A 22,328-nucleotide genomic window follows, 5' to 3' on the forward strand; every position below is an offset into this window, starting at 1 on the left:
CTATCTCCTTGCCTTGATGGCCTAGGTCTCTGTAATTTTTCTAGATCGGTGTACAATATAATTAACCATATCAGTAATTGTCAATTTGAAGTAATATGTATGTATGTATGTATGTATCTTGTTTAATAGAGCAGAGTCGTTGAAGGAATCTATGTCTAAAGCTTCTGCAAAAGAAAAGCCATCGGCCCCCAAGCAAAACCAGCCAGCCAAACCCTTTCTACCTCTGGGTCCAGATTTTAGTCTAAATGACAAACCAGCTTCCAAGCCCACACAGAGCAGTGAGCCACCCCGGCAGAGATATACAGCAGAAGAGATCGAAGTGCTTAGGTAGGAATATCTTCAGCCTTACCGGTTTAAAACCGAGCTCGGTAGACTTCACAAAGCAGACATCTCTTAGAGTGTACAAAACAAATCACTCCAGGGGCGAAATGTAATAGGGTGCGTTTTTTTTCGTAAGAAAAAAATCGCACCAAATCGCACACTAAAAAAAATTGCAATTTTTGCAGCGAATTCGCATATGTAATGAGATGCGAATTTGCTGCAAAAAAGTGTGATATGGTGCGATTTCGGGCGATTTTTATTCATGAAAATGTGCATATTTTAAAACATGCGATTTTGAAAAAAACCTGGAAAAAAACGGCGTGGGGTCCCCCTCCTGAGCATAACCAGCCCCGGGCTGAAAGAGCCGGTCCTGGTTTCATAAAATCACAGAAACAACCAAGTCGGGGTTCCGTGGATTTTATAAAACCAGCACCAGGCTCAAGGGCCGGTCCTGGTTCCCAAAATACGTGGGACAAAATGACTAGGGGTCCCCCGTATTTCAAGAACCAGCACCGGGCCCAACCAGCCAGCAGGGTAATGCCACAGCCGGGGGTAGACTTTTTATACAAGTCCCCCCGGCCAAAGCATTCACCCCCTGACCGGTCAGCATGGGCAGGGGTCCTGGGGAAGCTAGGAACCCCCCCCCCAAAGAAGGGGTCTCCCCCCTCCAGAACTTACCTGCCAATGCTGAAGCCCGGGGCTGTCCTCGATGCCCCTGGGCGGTGGGCATCGAGCTGATGATTGTGTAAAAAATATAGAAAAACTATTGTATACTGCTGTGGAACTATGAGTCCCAGCAAGCCTGCACCACATGCAGGGACTTGGAGAACCACAAGTCCCAGCATGTGGGGCAATAAAGGGCCCGCTGGGACTTGTAGTCCCACTGTAGCACAAATAGTTGGAAATGCCCGAAAACTGCATATTTAGCAAAAAAAAAAAAACGCAAAAAAAAAAATCCCCATGCATTACATTTCGCCCCTGGTTATAAACTTCTAGGAGCAGGGTCCTCTTCCTTCTTCTCTCACACTTCAAATACAGCTTTCTCCTACTTGGTGACCCGCATCTCTTCTCAGAGATCAGCTCTTCCAAGGGCATCCTGCTTTTAGTAGTATGAGGACAGCTCCTTGGCTCTATTGTGTTTGTGTACTGAGAATTATGGTTTTAATTGTTACCTGTGCTATGCTTTCGTTTTTCAGTGACTGTTACATTTAGTTCTATGTATCCTGTATTGTTCTAAGCAGTGCCATATGTACAGCGCCGCAAACCACTCGTGGCGCCTTATAATTAAAATGTAATAATACTATGGTTGTATGCTACTGCACCTGTATGCTCTTCCCACTGCAGTTCGAGATGCTCTTGTACTTTTCAAATCGTTGGATAAAACTCAAAAAATAGACATTTGCAAAGAGGATCACTGAGTAGTAGGGTGGACTTGAAAGTCCAACCTCAGGCTACTACAGATTTATTTTTATTACATTAACCCCTTCAGTGTTAAATCCGAGAATTTTCCGGGCTTTGCTTCAGTGCCCAGACTGGCAAACCAAGAAAATTATCTGGATTGACGCTGCTTAGCGCCGGTCAGCGCCACTGAGCTGATCGCTGAGCTTCGCTTCAGCGCTGCCTGGCTCCGGCTGCTCAGCAGCGCCTCCTTCCCCTCAGCTCTGTGCGACGTGTAATGTCACAGCAGGTTGCCGGGGCACGGCAGGAATAACAAAAATTATTTTTGTCCCAAGCATCTACCACTTGTCATCTTTTTTTTTTTCCAGTAGCTCAGATTGATGTGGTAGACATTATCAAAGACTGAGGACGTTTTTCTTCCCATCCCATGCTGACATTTTCCTTGCTGTTTGCAGGAAGACCTCAAAGATTAATGGAGTAGAGTATGTGCCTTTCATGAGCGTTGACCTTCGGGAACGATTTGCCTTTCCCATGCCATTCTCGTAAGTATACAGTAATCTTAATAGTAAGCAAGGTCATCTTTATATACGGGCACACTGGTCAGGTGCCCAGGACACCAAAACGGAGAGTGCAGATGTGTACTATGCCTCAGCCAGCGGGAGGACATTAACTGGAAGACTCTTATAAAAAATGTAATTATTATATTTCAAAATTGTTAAGATTGAATTAAAATCAATGAACGGATTTTAACATTTTCCATGTATTGCAAAGTATCAGAAGCATTACAGTGCCCTCACCCAGCTTCTGTTTATTGCTATCTTACTGGCAACATTTTCTTGGGAGAACACTAGATGGAGCATTATTTAGAGGTTTATCATTACTTTAAAAAAAAAATAAAGTAGTGGTAACTTGTAGTTTGGTGTCTGCAGCAGTATTAGGCAGTAGGAAACCACATGTTTCTCTGAGCAGAGTGTAGCGCTTTATTGATGATGTAACCAGTGGCAGCACCAGAGGTGGGGCTGCAACACAGTTCAGAATTCAAATAGAGGAGCAGTGGGTGTGGCTCCTCTAATTGAATTTTGAACTGTGATAGTTGAACACAGTGGTATATCATTTATGTGCCAGTCAGACATTTTGGCAATAGCTACACTTCAGCTCTATAAAGCTGGAGCCCAGCATTTCCTGAGCCGTTTGAACTCCATTTGTGGCATTGCCTAGGCTTGGTCACTGTCTCCGTGTTGCTAGCATGGGCATAGCTTTGTTCCACTATTTATTAATGACCTATTGTAAATAATGGCACATTAGCATTTGTATTAATAACTGATATGTAGCATACAGTATGACAGAGGACTAATGTGCTTCTTTTCTGCTTCAGAGACAAGCTTGGCAAGTTGGCTCTGTCACCAAAGCAGAAAGCCATGTTTTCCAGGTGGGTGAGGCCAGATGATCTTACTAACAACCCCACAATGATCTACACTGTGTCAAGTTTCAGTATTAAGCAGGTAAATCATCACTAACTCCTGTTCTATTGCACACACAGGCTGAATATATATACCTGCACTAGCATACAGGTGTGCCAAATAAAGAGGCCCCTGAGTACAGTTGCTGCTAAATGGTTACATCATGGAATTACATTTATGCAAATTAAGACATAATTCAAAGTACATTTCCAACTCTGAGCAGAGTAACACTAATAAGCTGAGGAACAGTATTCCTGCATAGCTGTTACTTGTAAATATTCGAAGCAAAGTCAAAGAAAGCCTTTGTGTACAGTATCTACATTACTTTTCATGGATATTTAATTTGCCTTTTATTTTTGTACCAATTGACTTTCTGCATTACTAAATTTGATTGATTTAGAACTGTCCCATGTGCACCTTTCCTAACTTATAACACTGCCATCCGTGTCTTTAGAACATAAATAAAAAGAAAGAAGCATGCTAATTGTTTTTTTTAAAGGAACCGTGCATCACGTGTTCACATGATCAATGAACATTCAGGTAATTGCGAGGTGTTTGAGAAAGAGCGAGATTATCTGTACCTTGCGGGCATCAGTACTGTTTGCATTGTGTCTTTAGAGTTCATTGCACAATCTGTATCTCTAATAATTATTGTCTAAATGTAAAGGCCCTTACACAAGGTACCATTCATTTTCTACACGATCGGGATCGAATTGTATGGCGCAGTGTACACATTCAGTTTTGGCTATATAGTAAAATTTAGTCTTGCCTGCACAGTCTATTTTTCTATTTGATTTCCATGGTGCAGGGCCGCATATCAGGATCGAATAGGCATCCAATGCGGCTGAAAAACTTTTGATGTCTATTCAAATTTTACTATATAGTCAAAATAAAATGGAAAGCTACAGTAGTCCCATTGTTTGGCACATAATTGCCACTTACCTACAATCTCGTTGCCAGGGGTTCCATGCTCATTGCAGGGGCCATTACATGCTCATTGTTAAGGGGGATTGCAAGCTCCTTGACAAAGGGAATTGCATGCTCATTGCCATAGGGGATTCCATGTTAGTTGTCAGGGGGATTACATGCTTGTTGCCATAGGGGGTTCCATGCTACTGTAGTTGTCAGGGGGGGATTACATGCTTGTTGCCATAGGGGTTAAATGCTCATTGCCTAGGGGGAGTTAAATCTTTTATTAGCAGGGGATCTGAGGCACAGAGTCTCTGGCAGCATTATAGAGATGACTCTGCACCCCTCCAAAGATGACCACTAGAAACAGCCACTAAGTACATAAGTGCATAAGTACTTCTAGTGTGTTTTCTCTGTGGCAGTGGCAATTTTTGGAGGAGAGCAGGGTCTCTGTAATGCTGTCAGAGACTCTGTGGCACCGCTCCCCCGCCGCATGCCCCGTTAACACTTTTAATCCCTGTGATAGTGCTGTTGCGTTAACGCTATGTTAACGCGTTAACATTCCCAGCATTACTAATACCTATAAATATCCCTGTGGACAATTATATGGTTTCCTAAATCAATGTGTTGTCTTTGACAGCAGCTAGCATCAGTGGTAACAAGAAAGCTGGTATTTGTCATGTAATGTGATTTATTGGTTATTTAGGTAATAGCTATAAACTAGAGTTAGGATATCAATTAAAAAATCAATAGTCCCCTAATCTTTAGGAGAACTCGTCTCAAACTTGTCTACATTTAGGTAACTTCATACTTACCAGCATTCCTCTTTATTGTTCAAGTGTTCTAGTAACCAAATAATATCTCATTTATTACCAGACAATAGTGTCAGATTGCTCCTTCGTGGCCTCCCTCGCCATTAGTGCTGCTTATGAGAGACGCTATAGCAAGAAGCTCATTACAAGGTATGCCTGAGATACAAGCTTGGGACACTAACTAGAATTCAAATAATCTCATTTAATGAGTGCACCGTTTTTTTTGCTTTGATACTGTGAGATGTTGTGGTACAGTTTCTGGTTGTTGGCAAATGGTCGTGATCGAAATCCTTAACCCTTTGAGTGCCAAGTGAGTTTGTCAAAATCGGTTTGAAAATTGGCAAGCAAACATTTGTATTAATTAAAGTGACCTGTAATGTTTATCTTTATATAGGAAATATAATCTTTTTGTACACAACATTTTTTATTTGCATTTCTATAACAAAAGTGAGCGACGCTGGCATTTTTGGCGGATATTTTGACCCTCTCCCACAGAGAGGTTGGCACTCAAAGGGTTAAACCTATTTCCATTTCCAAGCAAATTATTTCTGATATACTACCTAGCTTTATAGAATCTCAAAATGTAGCCCAGTACTATTTAATTAAGATAAAATGAAGCCAACATGTTTGTAATGCCGCCCATACACGTCCCGATATGGGCGTGCGTTCCGTGCTTAACTAGCATGCATCACATCGCATTGCATGCCCTGTGCATGCGTTGTGCATGCAATGCGATGCAATGTGATGAAAACTAAGTACAAAAAGTATGTGCAAGCACATACTTTTTGTACTGTGCGATGAGGTGCCGCGGGAGCGTGCATCGCACAGCCCGCATCGCAGCGTGTATGGGCTCCTTTATAATTAGTTTATTCAGAAACAGATACAGCAGTGCTACTTCTGTGTAGGGATGGAAGATTGACAGTGACATCATTGGCAGGGTCAAAAGATCAACAGGGGCTATATGTCCACAGCTTATTACACTACTGTTTTGAATGCAAAATGTATGGGTTTGGATTGACAGATTGAAATTAACATTGTCAAAGGTCAGATGTGAATAGGTGACCAGGTGATTGGTTCACAGTGACTTAGGTTGACAGGGTTAAAAGGTTGACATTCCTATTTCAACATGATTTTTATGTTTTGTTCTAGCCTAACCCTCCCACTAGTGCCTTAACCAGCCCTCCCACCCACAGCTTCATTCTAAACATCACCCAAGTTACTAACCCGAACCATAAGCATCAAAAAAAAAAAAACCCAGTTTAGACCTTTTTATGTTGACATTTGAATATCGACCTAACCCGGCCATCAAGTATTGGAATAAGAGGCTTAGGAGGTCATTCTGGTTGATTCACAAAGCTGGGAATTTCGCAGCTTTGCCAGCCAACTGAACGCCCCCCCCTTCCCCTGCTCGGACGACAAATGTACCCGCACACCTGCGAATGGATGCTTTGCATAAACATACATTCGCAGCCTTGCATGCGGGGCAGATGGTCGTCAACCATCAAATGATTTCTTAAGCATTCGCAAATCGAAGTCACTCTCTGGTGACTCAGATTTGGGGCCCCCTGCTACGTGAACAGGACAGGCAGCTGACATCCGGTGACATCAGCTTCCCGCGTCCAGGTGCCATTTGAATGGGAACGCCCATGAAACGCTGGGTGTTCCCATGGGCGTGACCCGTGCCTGCCACCCCACACTCCCTGCCCGCACTGCTCCCTACCAATGGGCCGGCGACTATGCAAGTCGCTGCGTCTATTCACACACCGGGCCTGCACATGCGTAAAAATGCTTATACGCATGCGCAGAACTAAAACGTTGATCTCCCGTGCAAATGCACGGGGGAGTATATAGATCAGAATGACCTCCTTTCTGTATTATTGAATGGACATCACAGGATGTTATAGCTGCGTATTGCAAAATAATTAAACAATGCGGCTAGCTGTATGTATTAGTACAATGGTTGTAGTAGGCTTGAGAAGATTTTAAAGGTGATCAGTATGCTGAATGGTCCATGGCTTGAGCGTCCAGCAGTACTTTAATATGCCACTGATACACAGTAACTTTCATATGAGGGACAGAAATAACAGCGATGGCAGTAATTGTAACACCGTACATCGGATAAGGGTAGTTAAGAGTGAAAACCAGAACTACAGGATATAACACTGACCATAAAAAGCTGTGTGTTCAGATGAGACTGAGATCATATATATTATGATCTAGGGAATTTATTTTAACAATAGAATAAATGTTTTTTTGGGGGGGCTTGTTGTATATATTCAGAAAATATATTTTGGGTCAGGTTGCATATTGTGCAGTATATATCTCCTGATAATGTGTGTCCTTCATCACTTAGCATCATCTACCCACAGAATAAAAGAGGAGAACCGGAATATAACCCCTGTGGGAAGTACATGGTGAAACTACATATTAATGGCGTGCCCAGAAAGGCAAGTGGTGTTCTTATTGCAGGGGGTACATATTATTGTAGCTTTCTATTTAATAATTGTTCTGTTATTGGTTAAATGATTCAACCTTTATATTGGGCGCTGGAAAAAGAAGAGAATCTGGCAGCACGGATGGTGTAATGGTTAGCATTACTGCCTCACAGCACTGAGGTCATGGGTTCTTTCCCCACCTCTGCCCTAACTGTGTGGAGTTTGTATATTCTCCCAGTGCTTGCATGGGCTTACTCCGGGTACTCCGGTTTCCTCCCATAATCCAATTATATACTAGTAGGTTAATTCCCTCCCAACAAAATCAAGACTAGAATGTCTGTGTGTGTGTGCATGTGGTAGTGAATGTAGATTGTAAGCTCCACTGGGGCAGGGACTGATGTGAATGTTCAAATATTCTTTGTAAAGCGCTACGGAATATGTATGTGCTATATAAATAACTGGTAATAATATATAACTCTAACTCTGGCACAAGTGGTGGAAATAATATGAATGGAAAGAGGTGTCTTACACCAAAAAAAAAACCTATTCTTTTAAATATGCATTGTTGGTCTCATTTAGAGGTACAAGTTTTGCACATTGATCACGTTGTACTGCAAGGGGTAAAATGTGTCGATAGATAAATATCTGAGAGATTTTTGTGCCGACTCACATAAGTTTGGAGTAGTCATCTGTTTTCTAGGCCTGCCTGATTAAGAAACACACTTAAATATTATTCTATGAAACACTGTAACCTGAAATATACATTTTTTTTATGATTTTAGATGTACATGTTACTCAGTATGATGAGACGCAGAATATGCACACCTCACTTTACTCAATTTATAATTTGCCTCATAATAGTGCCCCAAATTCTGTGTCCCAAGTGCTGCCTTCAATTATTATTAGTCACACAGCTGTGTACCTAATGACTATACCAAACATCTGCACCCACTGCCCCAACTGATAAGTCATACAGTATTGTTACTGATGATATGCCTCAGAGCAATATTTCCAATTACTGCAAATCTGTGTCCCAGTTCATAATTTGCCTCAGAACAGTGCCCCCGTTTCATAATGTGCCAGACAGCCGAGCCCTATATGCAACACACAAATCTACTACAGAGCATACTTACGTCTATTAAATTTGAGGAGACCCAATCGTGCACGCCACAAAGCACCGCCCCCCAATCCTCACAAGCTCTGCGATTCACGGGTCTGCGAGGAGGAGCGGGCCTAAAATTATGCACTTTTCGTATTTTAGTCCCACTCCCTCTCCGCGCATTCCTGATTTTGTTTCAGGGGGTGGGGGGGCTTTGGGGAGCATGCGGCAGACTTGCTCACCTTCCCGGGGCCGGCAGGGGGACACGATTTTCAGGCACCTCCCAGCCAATCAGGGAGGTTAGGCAAGTATGCTACAGAGTAGTTTTGCTAAATAAATATGTATTTGCACCTGTAAATGTGTGTGTGCCTCCGACTAAGTTGCAGCGAGGTGCATAGTGCAGGAGCTGTGGAAGCTTTGACTACAGAGACCAGATTCAATGACTGTGGATATTGGGCATCTTAGAACAGCCTAGATGCACTGCAAGCCAACCTAAGGACAGCCCTGCTGTAATTGGCCTGTAGGCTGATTTAGAGGATATTGCACTCTAGGGTGCCAGTTTTCCATATTTTTCCATGTTATAGGGATAATTTAGCTTGATAAGGTTACAGTAGTGGAAAGTAATAGTGTGTATGTTTCTATTCCTGATTCTTGGTTTATGTTCTAGGTTATTATTGATGATTTTCTCCCTGTGGATCACAATGGAGAGTTGCTGTGCTCATATTCTAACAACAAGAATGAGCTGTGGGTGTCTCTGATAGAAAAGGCCTACATGAAAGTAATGGGAGGATATGATTTCCCAGGATCTAATTCGGTAAGATAGATAACTGGCTAAAAATGTTTTTTGGTTATTTGTCCAATATCTTCGTGAGTCCTCATCATTAACCTATTTTACTATAGTTGTGAGGTTTAGTGTCCAGCCAATAATCCGGACTGACTCCAGAAACAGGAAATGCGAAGTGTCTGTTAATGCTGTTTTTGTGCATAAGAAGGAATCCTGGTTGTCCATGTTATATCATTAACAGTGACCTCTTTGCCATCTATGGCATTAGCAATGCATTTTGATTCTCCTAACAGAGGAAATAAATTAGTATTTTCCTTAGTTACATGTTTGATGGTTTCAGAAAATTACATTTTAGAATATCTGTCACAAATGCTTTAGGAAGATATCAAAACTTTAGATCAACAGATTTGATTTCCTGTTTTGTGAACATAGCACTTTTTTTTTTAAACATTGTTAACAGGAGCTATACAAAAATAAATAAGCCCAGGTGAATTGATGGAATATTGCTATTAGATTCTGCTTTGGGGCAATCAGGTAGAGGTGTAAAAGAAACGTGGTTGGTGGAAAGGGGCAGGGCTTGGTGGTTGGTGTTGGCTGTGTTCCAACTATATCCAATAATGTCATCCTGGACCTTAGTAGAAGCCTTGTCTCCTGTATTTAATTTCCTCATGTTAACACATTTATTAAAGAAAGCATCTGTGTTTGGGAACAAGTGTGTACTAGGAGTTATAGTGAGCATTGATACAAGTATACTAACATTACTGCCATGTTTTTCCCACAGAACATTGATCTACATGCACTGACTGGATGGATACCGGAGAGGATTGCTATGCACTCTGACAATCAAGCCTTTGACAAAGAAAGCTCTTTTAGAATGCTGTATCAGAGGTATAACACTAACCATGTAGTAGTATGTGATTTATAACATAATAAACTGTGTCCAACTGGAGTGTGAAAGCCCACCAGAAAATGGCTACATTCTGAATCTGCATCTGGATAGCACAATAGGGGAAAGTAATGGTTAGGTGGTACATTTCTGTTTCATTCATGCAGAGTAAGTACTGAAGGACAGAGCCTTGTTAAGCTGGATACACATACTTACAATCGTCGGGCCATTCTTCCGTTCTGGGTCGGACGGCCGTTCAATTGTCCTGACTCCCTCTGTATGACCGACAAACATCCAAAAACGGTCTTGTCCGTCCATACTCGGTCGGTTGAAGGTTCAGTGCTGTTTAGTTTTCATCCGACAGGACGGTCCCATATCGGAACAAAAGTGCAGTCTGTACTCATGATCGATCGATATGCTGGCCGTTCTTGCAACTATACTGCCAAAGCTGGAACACCTGTGTGGGCGTTCCATAGTGGCATGATCTCTCCGACAGCACAAGAAGCGTTCACCTCTCCCCATGTTTATTTAAAAAAATTATCATAATATACATGCACCCCATCTTTGTAGCAGGTTGCCGTATCTGTCCCTAGTCACCCTGCCGGCTGCTATAAAGACCGGGGAAAGCGTCTACAGTCAGACAGCAGGGTCACCCTGGACAGATGCAATAAACTGCTATAAAGATGGGGTACGCGACTACAGTCAGTTTGCCGTATCTGTCCATAGTCACCCTACAGGGGTAAAAGCCAGTTTTGGGATAAGAGAGCAGTACATGGCTCATTGTAGGCACGTTATTTGTGCCACTGAACATGTGCACGGGCAGGACATTCGATCGCTATTAACCAATCACAGTTTTCTCTGCACGCGTGCGACAGGTTTTCTATGCTCGTGACACAAAAGAATCTTCATTCTGGACGTAAACGACAGAATACACACTCTTCCTTTCACTCTTTCTACCATGAAAGTGGTAGAAAACCAACGGAACGAATGAACAAACGTACGTGTTCTCTGCACAGCCAGCACTGATGTAAAAAAGGAAATCACTTTTGTTTAGGTTCTGTGCTCACGCCTCTTTGTTTTGGTATGCCTTTAACCCAGCCCATTATGATAATTTTGTTTATATATATATTGTGTCAAAAGCCCAAATCGAGAGCGTGTGTACGGTGGTACAATCTTTTTGTTGCAACTGTTTGGACGGGAGTACATCGGACGTCGCAAGTAAAATTGTACAGGTGTGTACGCGCGTATCGGCTGTTTGTGGACGGTCCGACACGTCTATGGTCGGTCGAATGGTCGCAAGAAAACAGGGATTGTATAGATGTCTACCCAGCTTTAGACCCAAACAGATAGTAGGAGTGGAGGAGAGAAAGTGCCAGGGGTAGAGACGCTGAAAGAGTGTGTGGGTAGGGGGAAGTGAGAACTGTGTCATGAAGGCAATGGGAGTGAAGGGGTGATCAACACTGTTGAAAGTAGCATAGCTGCATGCCGTGGGGAGAATTGTACTAGAGTCAGGTTATGGGTTTTTAAAGAAGTGCTTTGTCCTTGGTTACTGCAGAGAATGAAGTGATAAGGTTTTGGGGACCACCGAAGTGTGACTGTTGGTGTCTGGCATTAGGGTATAACTGGTTGAATGGTAAGGCATTTGTCTTTTAAAATAGGTTAACTGAGAAGCAAGTTGAAAAGGCATTAATGGTTAGAAGTGTTATATTTATTATTTTTGAATACTTCTCACATCTCATAGTAATTAAGATTGAAAAAAAAGATGTTAGTCCATCGAGTTCAACCTATCTAACTTGTAACTACTGACTTGAGTAAGTCATATCTATAGGATTCCCTTAGTGGCCACAAATGTATCCAGTTTTTATTTCAATTCATTAACAGTAGTTCCTGTAACCACCCCCACCGGCAATGAGTTCCAGGATTTTACTGCTCTAATGGTGAAGAATCTTCTTCTTAATTCAGTAACAGGCCTGTTAGTGAACAAATCATCTCCCAGTTCCATATGATTCCCAAACCTGTATTGGAAAATGATTCTATTTCCTATACTTAATATTCCTGTTCCCTAGATTTGCCCACATTCCATTGTTTCTGCTGTAGCAGACAGTTGATAAGATAAAGGGATTTTTGGCCAGGAGGAAAGCTATTTTTAATACTGTGTTTTGTACAATAGGCTGCTAGAGAATGCCAGGTGTCTGTCATCATAATGTCATGCCAAATGTCGGCCTATGTCACGTGAGCCTTTCCAGTTATACACACACCAGTCAGTCATGGTAGAATAGTAGAAAAGCTTCTCTCTGTTATGGTATGTTTCTCTCGAACAGAGATTTGTATTGTAAATGTCATTAGGAGGGTTCTAGTGTACTGTATGTGGGTCATTGCAGTCTACAGTCAGGCAGTGATGAGGTAGAGCTGCAGCAAAACAAAGTATTTAGATTTTAGACTGATTTATTTTAGTCCTCTAAGGAATAATTTATGTGACTCTCTGACAGGGTGAGAATTGATAAATGGAATGCAGAAAGAGTGGAAGATAAAACACATATTTCTAATGTCCCAGCATGGCTTGGTGCCATTTGTGTCAAGAAAGAGGAAGTAAAAAAAAAAAAAAAAGTATCCATTTAAGTAGAGAATAACAACATAATAATTAAATACAGTATAATGGGACTGAGTAAACACATAGCATATACATACTGCAAAGAATACTGCTTGGAAACATATACAGTGGCAGAACTGAGTTGATATGGGCCCCAGGCCTTTGCCCTCCCCTTCCCCCTGATCAGCACCCCATCAGTTTTTTTTATCCCGAATGTTGACATGGACACCGTAAAAGTGTAGCGCTTCCCCTCGCATGACTCGCTGCGCTCACCATGCTTTGGGCACGGTACCTCGCTGTGCTCGGCACACTATTTTATTCTCCCACTACGCCGTAGTGGATGGTAGGGCATGAAATACCGCCTGTCAGCTCATTGTCGACCTTCCAGACCTATCAACCTTAGCCATGTCAACCTATTTCATGTGTCCACCTAACCCATTTCGACCTAAATTGGGTCAAACTATTGGGCGGTGTTAAGTGCTCCATGACGAGCAGTGCCGATAGCCCAGCCCACCCACCCCCCCCCCCCCCCCCCCCCACCACCCCCCTGCACTCTCGTTTCCACCCCACTGGGTTTTTCCAGCAAGGTGGAAACAGCGAGTGTGGCCATGAAAACGTCGAGGCTCGACAGAACGTTGAATAGGGCGAGTGGCCGGTGTGGGGGTTAAACAGCGAGGGTGGCTTGTTTTTGAGGATCCTCACCCAAAACAAGACCCCCTCGCCGGCGGCATTGAATACTGCACAATGACTGTATCCAAAGAAAACATGGCTCTCTCAGTTCCAAAATGTGGCATTCTGAAACAATTATGACACCAGTCTTTCTTATACTAATATAATTAGTATACAAATTACTTAGCACATTTTTATATTTAGAGTAATTGCACCTTATCTTATTTATATTCTTTTTAGATTTCACAAAGGTGATGTACTTATAACCACGGCTACAGGCATGATGTCTGAAGAGGAAGGAGAGAAGTGGGGCTTGGTACCTACACATGCATACGCTGTCTTGGACATAAGGGAATACAAGGTTGGATGTAATATTTTTTTTTTAAAGCTTGATTGGGCATAAATATAAATATGCTGTGTGCTTGATTCTTGTACTTGCTCAATATATAGGATTACAGTATAGATAAGGCTTGTACACAAAGGCTTTAGAAAGACACATTGTTCATGTAAAGCTTACACAAAACCTTGTACCTTGTCCTTCCCTCAACATAGTGTTAGAAACACCCTCAGTTAAATGTTTTAAGCTTCCCTGCAATGTAGGGCCACATCCTGAGGCACACGCTACCTCTGCAATGTAGACGGAATGCTAATGTGTATAGTTGTGGGGGCATACACATCTCACCGCTGTCATCACTAGTATCGGCTCTTACACTTAATCCATACTGGGTGCAAGGTCCCCTCAGCATAGGCACCACTGGAGTTCCATAAGTCTAGCTGCAAGCCTTCAGCACTCCCATGACTCTCCAACACCAGGGTTCTCTTCTGTGTATATGCCAGGATAACAACCTCAAATGCTTTATCTCTCACAAGAGTAGGGAATCATCCGAGATCCATCCGACTCAGTCACCCAGAGATATAAATATGCAGCACTTGTGCAGTTTGCTAAAACTCAATAGATTTGGCTGCATCAGCTGTGTTTGAAAAGTGACAGTTAGGAGTCGACTGGTTGGTGTGTTATCACCTTCCACTTTATTACTTTACCAGGCTTAATACATCTACCCACCCACAAGGAGAATTCCTCAGCAAGTTCACTAGTTTACCACAGTTGTAGTCTATTGCTTGTCAGATTCATATCCCATTTAATAGACTTCAAGAATACACATAAAATGCTGAAATGAACGTTTATGGGTAAAGCACAGAAGCTCAGACTGGGTAACTTTCCTACATCATCCTGTCATCCCTAAACTCTTTTTGTCCAGGAGAATTTTTTCATTGTTTGTTTTTATTGCGCACAGGGATTGCGGTTTCTACAGTTGAAGAATCCTTGGAGTCATTTACGATGGAAAGGTCGCTTTTGTGAGAAAGATGAGAAGAGCTGGACCCCAGAACTGCAGAAATACTTAAAATTCGACCCAAGAACAGCCCAAAAAATTGACAATGGTAAATATATATTTGGCATGAAGCAGTAGAATGGGTGCTTTTATAAAAGTCACATAAATTAGTAATATTTTACATTAGTTGTTATTCCTTACTAAGTACAGTAATAACATCAAAATATATAAAGGGGCGTAACAAGAACTAACACCTTTGTAATGTTCATTCTACTTTCCCGCCAGGCCAGAGCAGGTAGATCACTGCTTCTCCTCAGAACAATCATATTGTCCTAACATTAGGTATAAGATGCCCGGGCTGGCAGACACATGGTCAAATGTTGAGGTGCAAATTGTGATCAGATTTCTGCATCTAAATGGCACACCAGCAGCTGGAATCAGAAATTATGCCATTTTTTACGAAAACAGGTTTGGTTATGGTGCACTGCCTGTGGTGGGCATTCTTAGCCAGATGGATCGCTGCTCATCTGGATCGTATGTCCTGCTGTTCTAAAAAGTGGTGCACCAAACTCAAAGCTTTGTTTTTTGCCTTTAATACAAAAAGCACCTTTTTCATAATATTAAGAGATCTTTGAAACTTTCCAAGAACCATATATATGTTTTCCCCCCAGTACTATGATGACAAGCACCGCTTCAGTGTCTCCTCCTACCCCGTTCCATCCTCCAATGAATAGGGTGACCTATACATAATGAAAACCTTTGCAATGGCAGTGGTTATTTCCCACCACTGATGGTACGGAAGCACCCAGTTTTTTTGTTTTTCTCTACAAGGTGCCAAGAAACTCTGGGGCAGATTTATTAAGCTTGGTGCAATGATTAACTGGCTTGTACTTTTATCACCGGCCAATCAGCTCCTAAGGGGCAGATGTATGGAGGAGAAGTGAGCCATTGGAGAGGAAGCCCATGGAAACCAATCAGCACTGAAGAAATATTAATAATTGGCATAATATAACATTATACAGAGCAGCCGATTGGTTGCCACGGGCAACTTCTCTACTGGCTGATTTCACCTTCCTTATCACTGCTTCATACATTTGCCTCTTACTGTCATTTTACAAACCCAGTCTAACTTGACAGTTAGGAGCTGATTGGCCTGTAATAAAGTACCAGCCACTTTATTACCACAAAGCGTAATACATTTTACCCTCTGTCCCCAACACTTGTGAAGTTCCGCTCCCAAGTTCTGATTGGCCCATGGGCCAACAAGTAAAAAAACATTCTTTGCATAGTTTGTAACCATCAATGGTCACTCACCATTTCTATCTTGAAATACCCTTCATTTCTTCAGTTAGTTGGGTTCTGTTATTTTAAATTAAGACCCCTGCTGATCATTTCTGAGTGATGTAGCTGTCCAGACAGAAGCTGGCTACTTTGTCATGGCCTCTGCCAGATCCTTCATTGCTCCCATATTATTAGGGAGGCTCCAAGGAATTGGTACTCTGCTTGGTTACAAGGGGAGGCTGACTCTGCTTGGTTACAAGGGGAGGCTGACATACTTAAGTAGTAGTGGAGGTAGAGAACAAATTTACAAACAAATAAGCCTACAATAAATTCCCTAGCAAATGCTATAGCTATTTATAAACTTATTCCTTGCACTTGTAGGTATTTTCTGGATTACATGGGAAGACTTGTGTCAATATTATGATGTCATCTACCTGAGCTGGAACCCAAGCCTTTTTAAAGAATCAACATGCATTCATAAGTAAGGAACTTTATTTATTTGCAATTAACACACTTTTGGAAAAAATATCTATATAGTAGTAAATAAAAAGGATACAAATAGAAGTCTATACCATACTGTATGTATGGGAAAAAGCATGGTTTATCTGTGAAACTTTTACGAATATTGATGCTATGAAAGTGTGACCATATTGGTAAAAAGATGTTTGTTAGCCATACTGAGTACAGCTTGTTGGGGCATGGGAACAGGGCTGCCGAGAGGGGGGAGGGTACTAATTACCCAGGCTTGCTGGTCTGACCCGCCCCCCCCCCCCCCCCCCCCCCCCCTGTCCCGTCCCTCCCGGGCAGCAGCAGCACTTACAGCATGAGCAGTGCTGACAGCAGGCTCAGCATGAGTGTCTCTCTCACAGAGCTCATGGTGTGCCTGCTGTCAGCACAGCACATGCAGTAGGTGTGTGCTGTTGCTGGGGAGGAGACGATATCAACAATCCCCCCTCGACTTTAGGCAGTTTTTTTACCAACCCCCCTAAACAGTTTGGGGGTGTGGCCGAATCAGGCAGGTGGCCACGCCCCCGTGTTTAGGCCACGCCCCAAATTTTCCCGGGCCCAGCATACCTCTCAGCTGCCTGTATTGGAAGGGATCTAACACGCTAAGGGTAATGTTATAACCATGAAGCCCAGGCTGATGCTATTGATACCAAAACACAGGCAGATCTCAGAGGCTACAGGAAAAGACGTTACAAGATTACAGCCTTACTACTAAACTCTAGAATGGATATACTGGCACCTCGTTTAAATTTGATTTCTTTCTCATAGCCTTGTAACATTGTGTAACACATGATGCCAATATGTACAGTACACTATATGGGCCCCATTCATATGACCGTGAAAAACCCTATATTACTCATCCCTTGTGGTACCGGGACTTTTCAGGACTTTTATCTAGCATTGTCCCTTAATAGTGTACATATTGCTTCCCCATACACTAATATGTGGAAAGTGATTTAGAGAAGAATGGAAAGCTCCGGTTTCCATTTAACAATGATGGATGGCGCAATGAACCTTGATGCAGAAGAGGATCACGTGAAGACTACTCCCCATCCTCTCTGCAACTGTCATTTATAGCGGCCAATCAGAAGTGTCCCTCAGTGTAGGATGGGATTAAGGGCCTGATTGTTCTCCAGCGTATGGTGCATGCGTATATTTGTTTATTATGTTGTTTTATTGCTTTACAGTATGTTGTTTTAGTTTATGTTACTTTATGTTGCTTTGTTGTTTATGTTGCTTTATGTTATGTCATTTTATGTTTATGTTGCTTTATGTTGTTTTATGTTACTTTTGGTTGTTTGTTGTTTTATGTCGCTTTATGTCATTTTACGTTGTTTATGTGGCTTTATGTTTTAGTTTATTATTAGTTATTGTCAGGCGCTGCGGAACCCTTGTGGCGCCATATAAATAAACAATGATGATAATAATAATACTGTTTGCTGTTTTATGTTTATGTTGTTTATATTGTTTTATGTTGCTTGTTGTCATTTTGTTGTTTATATTGTTATGTTGTTTATGCTTTTTTTATGTTGTTTATATTGTATGTTGCTTTATCTCATTTTATGTTTTTGTTGTTTCTTTTCTTTTGCTTATGTTTATATTGTTTTATGTTGTTTACATGACATCAGTGCCCATCCCCTATTCGGCAGACAACAAAGAAAATAAAAGTAATTTCATACTGACTTTTATTTCCAAAGGGGAGAGAAATCATTTGATGGTCAGCGACCATCGAATGATTCCTCTCCATTTCGGGTGCATGCACAACAGGGATTGGGCAGAGGGAGGCTGAGGTTTGGGCAGGCGGCATAGCGAGCTTTGCACAATCAGGCCCTAAATGTACAGCAATAGAAAGTCCTATGGAAGCCATGGAAATTTAGTGTAAAACAAATTTGCACTACCTCTGACCAGAGGTAGAGAGCGGATTGGGAACCTTCGGCCCTCCAACTGTTGTTGGACTACATATCCCAGCATGCCCTGCAACAGTTTTAGTATGGCCAAATAGCAAAACTGTAGCAGAGCATGCTGGGATGTGTAGTTCAACAACAGCTGGAGGGCCGAAGGTTCCCCATCCCTGCTCTACACTATGCATGAGCAGTGGAAATGTACAATAGAAATGATAAATCACAGTTACTTTCAGTCACTGCATTGCTTTTACTGAAAAACAAACAAAGCTTAACACAAAGAAGAGTGAGGAGCTCTGCAATAACAGAGCCCTGTATAAAAGACCTTTGAAAATAACAATGGTTTAAGTACTCACTGAATGTGTTTTGTATAACTATTAAAGCCATCCACACTCTTCCAGCATGCAGTTCTGCTGTCATGTACAAATCCTTATAATGGAACATGTCCGGTACCTAATTATAATTCAAACGAGAAGTCAGTTTCTATTTTAACATGCTGCTTGGACAAAAACACAGTATATAGCCTGCAGCAAACTCGGATATCCCCAGCAATGTGGTTTTACCCCCTCCAAACGGCATTATCATGGATCAAACAATTTTGGCATGAAAATAACCAGCAATAATGAGTGGGTTCTGGTGACTTTAAACTTGTAACCAAAAAGCATACTCTATATATTTCCCCGGGCAGGACTAATAAGGTGCTGATAGTGAATCAGATGAACATTGCTCAATAAAAGTGTGCACGGAATGAATGTGTAAAGTCGCTTATAGGTAGAGTCGTACGCTTCTTCTGCTATGCCCTCTCCTGCCCTATACTGCATAATATGCACTGCCATGTATAGCCAACATTCCCTCACTGAGCTTTATATAACCGTTACAAATACTTATATACATCCAGAATATGACATCATAAGTGTGTGCTATTAGAGCTTTGCACATTCAGCTGTTTAATATTGATAATCTTTCATTTTCTTTTATAGTACATGGGATGCAAAGCAGGGTCCGGTGAAAGACGCTTACAGCCTTGCTAACAATCCTCAGTACAGACTTGATGTCCAGTGTCCAAAAGGTGGTGCTGCAGTGTGGATTCTGCTAAGCAGGCACATCACTGATAAGGTTTGTGTGCGGACTGTCACTACTTATGTAGTCCAGTGTAGTTCTGTTATAGTGTGCACAGTGCACCAACACAGGCAGCTTCAGAGCCTCCATCTGTTTCTTATACCCCTTTCACACCAGCCTGAATTCCTGGGTGCAGCTCTCAAACTTGTGAAGCATTTAATAGTATTATTATATGTCTGGGGTAGAATCTCCTAAGAAAGTGTTGTCCAAAAGTGAACAACTGATTTAACATTAGTACCTTTTATATTCTGTAAAACCCAAGTACAGTATAATGCATAAGTGCAAAACAGTGCAGAGTGGTTTGCATTATTATACCTCTTTGTAAATGTAATCCAGGTATGACCCAATTCGCACCACAGCTTCCTCCCAGGTTATTCCCGGTCAGCTGAGTTTACTGTACACTGAGCCTGTGTATTTCTGTTCTGACATCTCCGAGCTCCGGGGATCCAGCTCTCCGTATTATTGTAACATTAGGGTCATCCGTTTACACCACACCTTTACCCTGTTCTAACCAGATATGACCTTGGTAGCTATTTCTGGGTTAACTGGACCCGGATAATTTTTTTCATTCCCTTTTTCATTTCAGACTGTTCCAACAGAGTACAGTTTGTGCTATATAAAAGAAAATATCATTTGATTTGTTTGAAAATGATAAAACACTAATCAGAATCAGTATTGTAAAATAATAAATACAATGGCTTGGAATAAATAGATTAAGGGATTATTTGAATAAATCAGGGGTGCTTAATATAAAAGAACACGTTGGGGTACTCCGTAAACTTTCACAGTTAAACTTGTGTTGTGCATTCTCTTTAGTCTGTATGTTTTTTACCTGCTGAACATTCATTGTAAGGATTTCCATAAATGAGACGTCTGCAGGAATGCAGCGCTGGATTTTGCAATGCTAAAATATTCTTGTTTTTTTTCATTTGCGCAATATTTTTTCACATATCCACTTTTCACCTATATTTAACATGCACAAAAGAGAATTTCTTTGACATCAAATTAAAATTGGTAGTACTTCAAACCATAGAGATAACAAGTTCCTTCATATAAGTCAGAATATTGTACAGTACAACACATGCTAACGCAATGAAACATGATGGTCCCAGTTTAATCATTTGTGCTGGGACATAAATATTTCTGAGCGATAATCTAGGTACACCTTTGTAACCATGGGTAAATCGTTAACCAGAACCATACGGGCACACTATATGGGCACATGCTTGAGAAATGATTAATGCATTTCCCAAGTCACTAATTACTGCTCACTTTGTACTTTGTCACAGCTGATAATGTATAGCGAGGCGTTGTGCTCCTAGTAGTTGTGTAATGTTGTCGAGACCCCTTATGTTGTGAATCATCATTTAGTCTGATGTGCCTTAAAACTATTTTTTTTCTGTTGTGTTTTTATAACTCTGGGACACTGGCTGCTATCAATGTGCTAGCAATACCATGTCTGGTAAATGTTGTGTTATTACTGTGTATTTTACTATCCAGAAATCACTGTGTTTTGAGTGTTCACTTGTCTCCTCTTCCTGTGCCTATAAGCTCTAAACAGATCTATTGCTCACATTTAGCCATTTGGTTGCGTGACGGCTGAAGACATTGGCTTGTAGGCCAGTGCTTGGTGCCGTGCCTTGTTGATGTCTACATGCAAACATCCTTAGACGAGGGAAGGTGGCACACTTGTGCATTATCCTGAGCCAGAATACTGTGTGCCTATCACTGGTGTCTAGCATTGCACCGGGCTGTAGAATTGTTCCTGATTACACAATCCAGTGTAACCCTGTGTATGGTAAACAAAAAGAAAAGTTTATATTTCCGTTATTCACTAGTACAAAATTCCCATCTCTGCCCTGGCGACCTGGGTTACCGGAGCCTGGGATTGTGATGACTGAGTACCATGTAACACGTTTTATTGAGTCATGATCCCAAACTTTGCTGTCAATTTCCTAAAACTGACGTCATTGGTGACCATTCGAATATACAGCTGCCAAGCTTACATTCCATACGTCTTTCTGTGTTGGTGCACTACTGCTATGCTTGAGTTTTTCCTTTGTATTGCCACCAGGCACTTCATCATGTATCTCCCCCATTAGCCGGCATTGTATCTGTCTCAGACAGCTTCTCTGTAAAAATGGACTAAGGAATCCTTTGCACTGTCACACTAGATCCAGTTCTCCTTATATACATGGTCTTCACAGAAGCTGCTTTCTGATAGTCCCAACCATCTTGCCCATTGCCTCAACAAGGCACAGTAGCCAGATCCCAGCTTATATTTAATCCTACAGCTCTCTCTCTCTCTCTCTCTCTCTCTCTCTCTCTCTCTCTCTCTCTCTCTCTCTCTCTCTCTCTCTCTCTCTCTCTCTCTCTCTCTCTCTCTCTCTCTCTCTCTCTCTCTCTCTCTCTCTCTCTCTCTCTCTCTCTCTCTCTCTCTCTCTCTCTCTCTCTCTCTTTCCACTACTTCAGTATTTTTGTACAAGGTTTTGGGTCTTTACCAAGATTAGCATTGTGGCTACACACATTGGGCCTTATTCAGGTCCGTTCGTTCGGACCCCTTTGTTTGCAAGGAGTCCGATGGTGGGCATATGCGCTTGTACAGGTTAATTTATGCGCATGTGCGTGTGGCCAAGGCGACCAGGGTGTTCGCTGGGTGCCCGCACCAAAGTGTGGGGGCGGGGAGGGGCGAGCCGGTCCATCTACATATGGGAGCAGCCAGCATTTCATGGGGGTGCGGGGGGCGGCTAGCTATCTGACATCACCAGATGTCAGCGGCCCACCCACTTCCTCCCAAGTGTCCATGCATATGTAAGTTACTTCAGA

At 42.0% G+C, this 22,328-nt stretch overlaps 1 protein-coding gene across 1 annotated transcript in view; it reads left to right on the plus strand.

The window, feature by feature from the left end:
- The window catches only part of CAPN7 (calpain 7), a 52,261-nt gene that overhangs the window by 21,965 nt on the left and 7,968 nt on the right, over positions 1 to 22,328 (plus strand). Inside the window, exons 5-15 of the mRNA XM_083188613.1 lie at positions 130 to 327; positions 2,175 to 2,261; positions 3,095 to 3,221; positions 4,965 to 5,050; positions 7,254 to 7,347; positions 9,102 to 9,248; positions 10,000 to 10,106; positions 13,604 to 13,724; positions 14,659 to 14,803; positions 16,357 to 16,456; positions 19,364 to 19,499. Coding sequence (XP_083044739.1) covers positions 130 to 327; positions 2,175 to 2,261; positions 3,095 to 3,221; positions 4,965 to 5,050; positions 7,254 to 7,347; positions 9,102 to 9,248; positions 10,000 to 10,106; positions 13,604 to 13,724; positions 14,659 to 14,803; positions 16,357 to 16,456; positions 19,364 to 19,499 — 1,348 coding nt within the window. The remainder of the gene's footprint in view (positions 1 to 129; positions 328 to 2,174; positions 2,262 to 3,094; positions 3,222 to 4,964; positions 5,051 to 7,253; positions 7,348 to 9,101; positions 9,249 to 9,999; positions 10,107 to 13,603; positions 13,725 to 14,658; positions 14,804 to 16,356; positions 16,457 to 19,363; positions 19,500 to 22,328) is intronic.

Source organism: Crinia signifera, chromosome 5 (assembly GCF_055691185.1).
Source record: "Crinia signifera chromosome 5, ASM5569118v1, whole genome shotgun sequence".
In the NCBI taxonomy this organism is placed as follows: domain Eukaryota; kingdom Metazoa; phylum Chordata; class Amphibia; order Anura; family Myobatrachidae; genus Crinia; species Crinia signifera.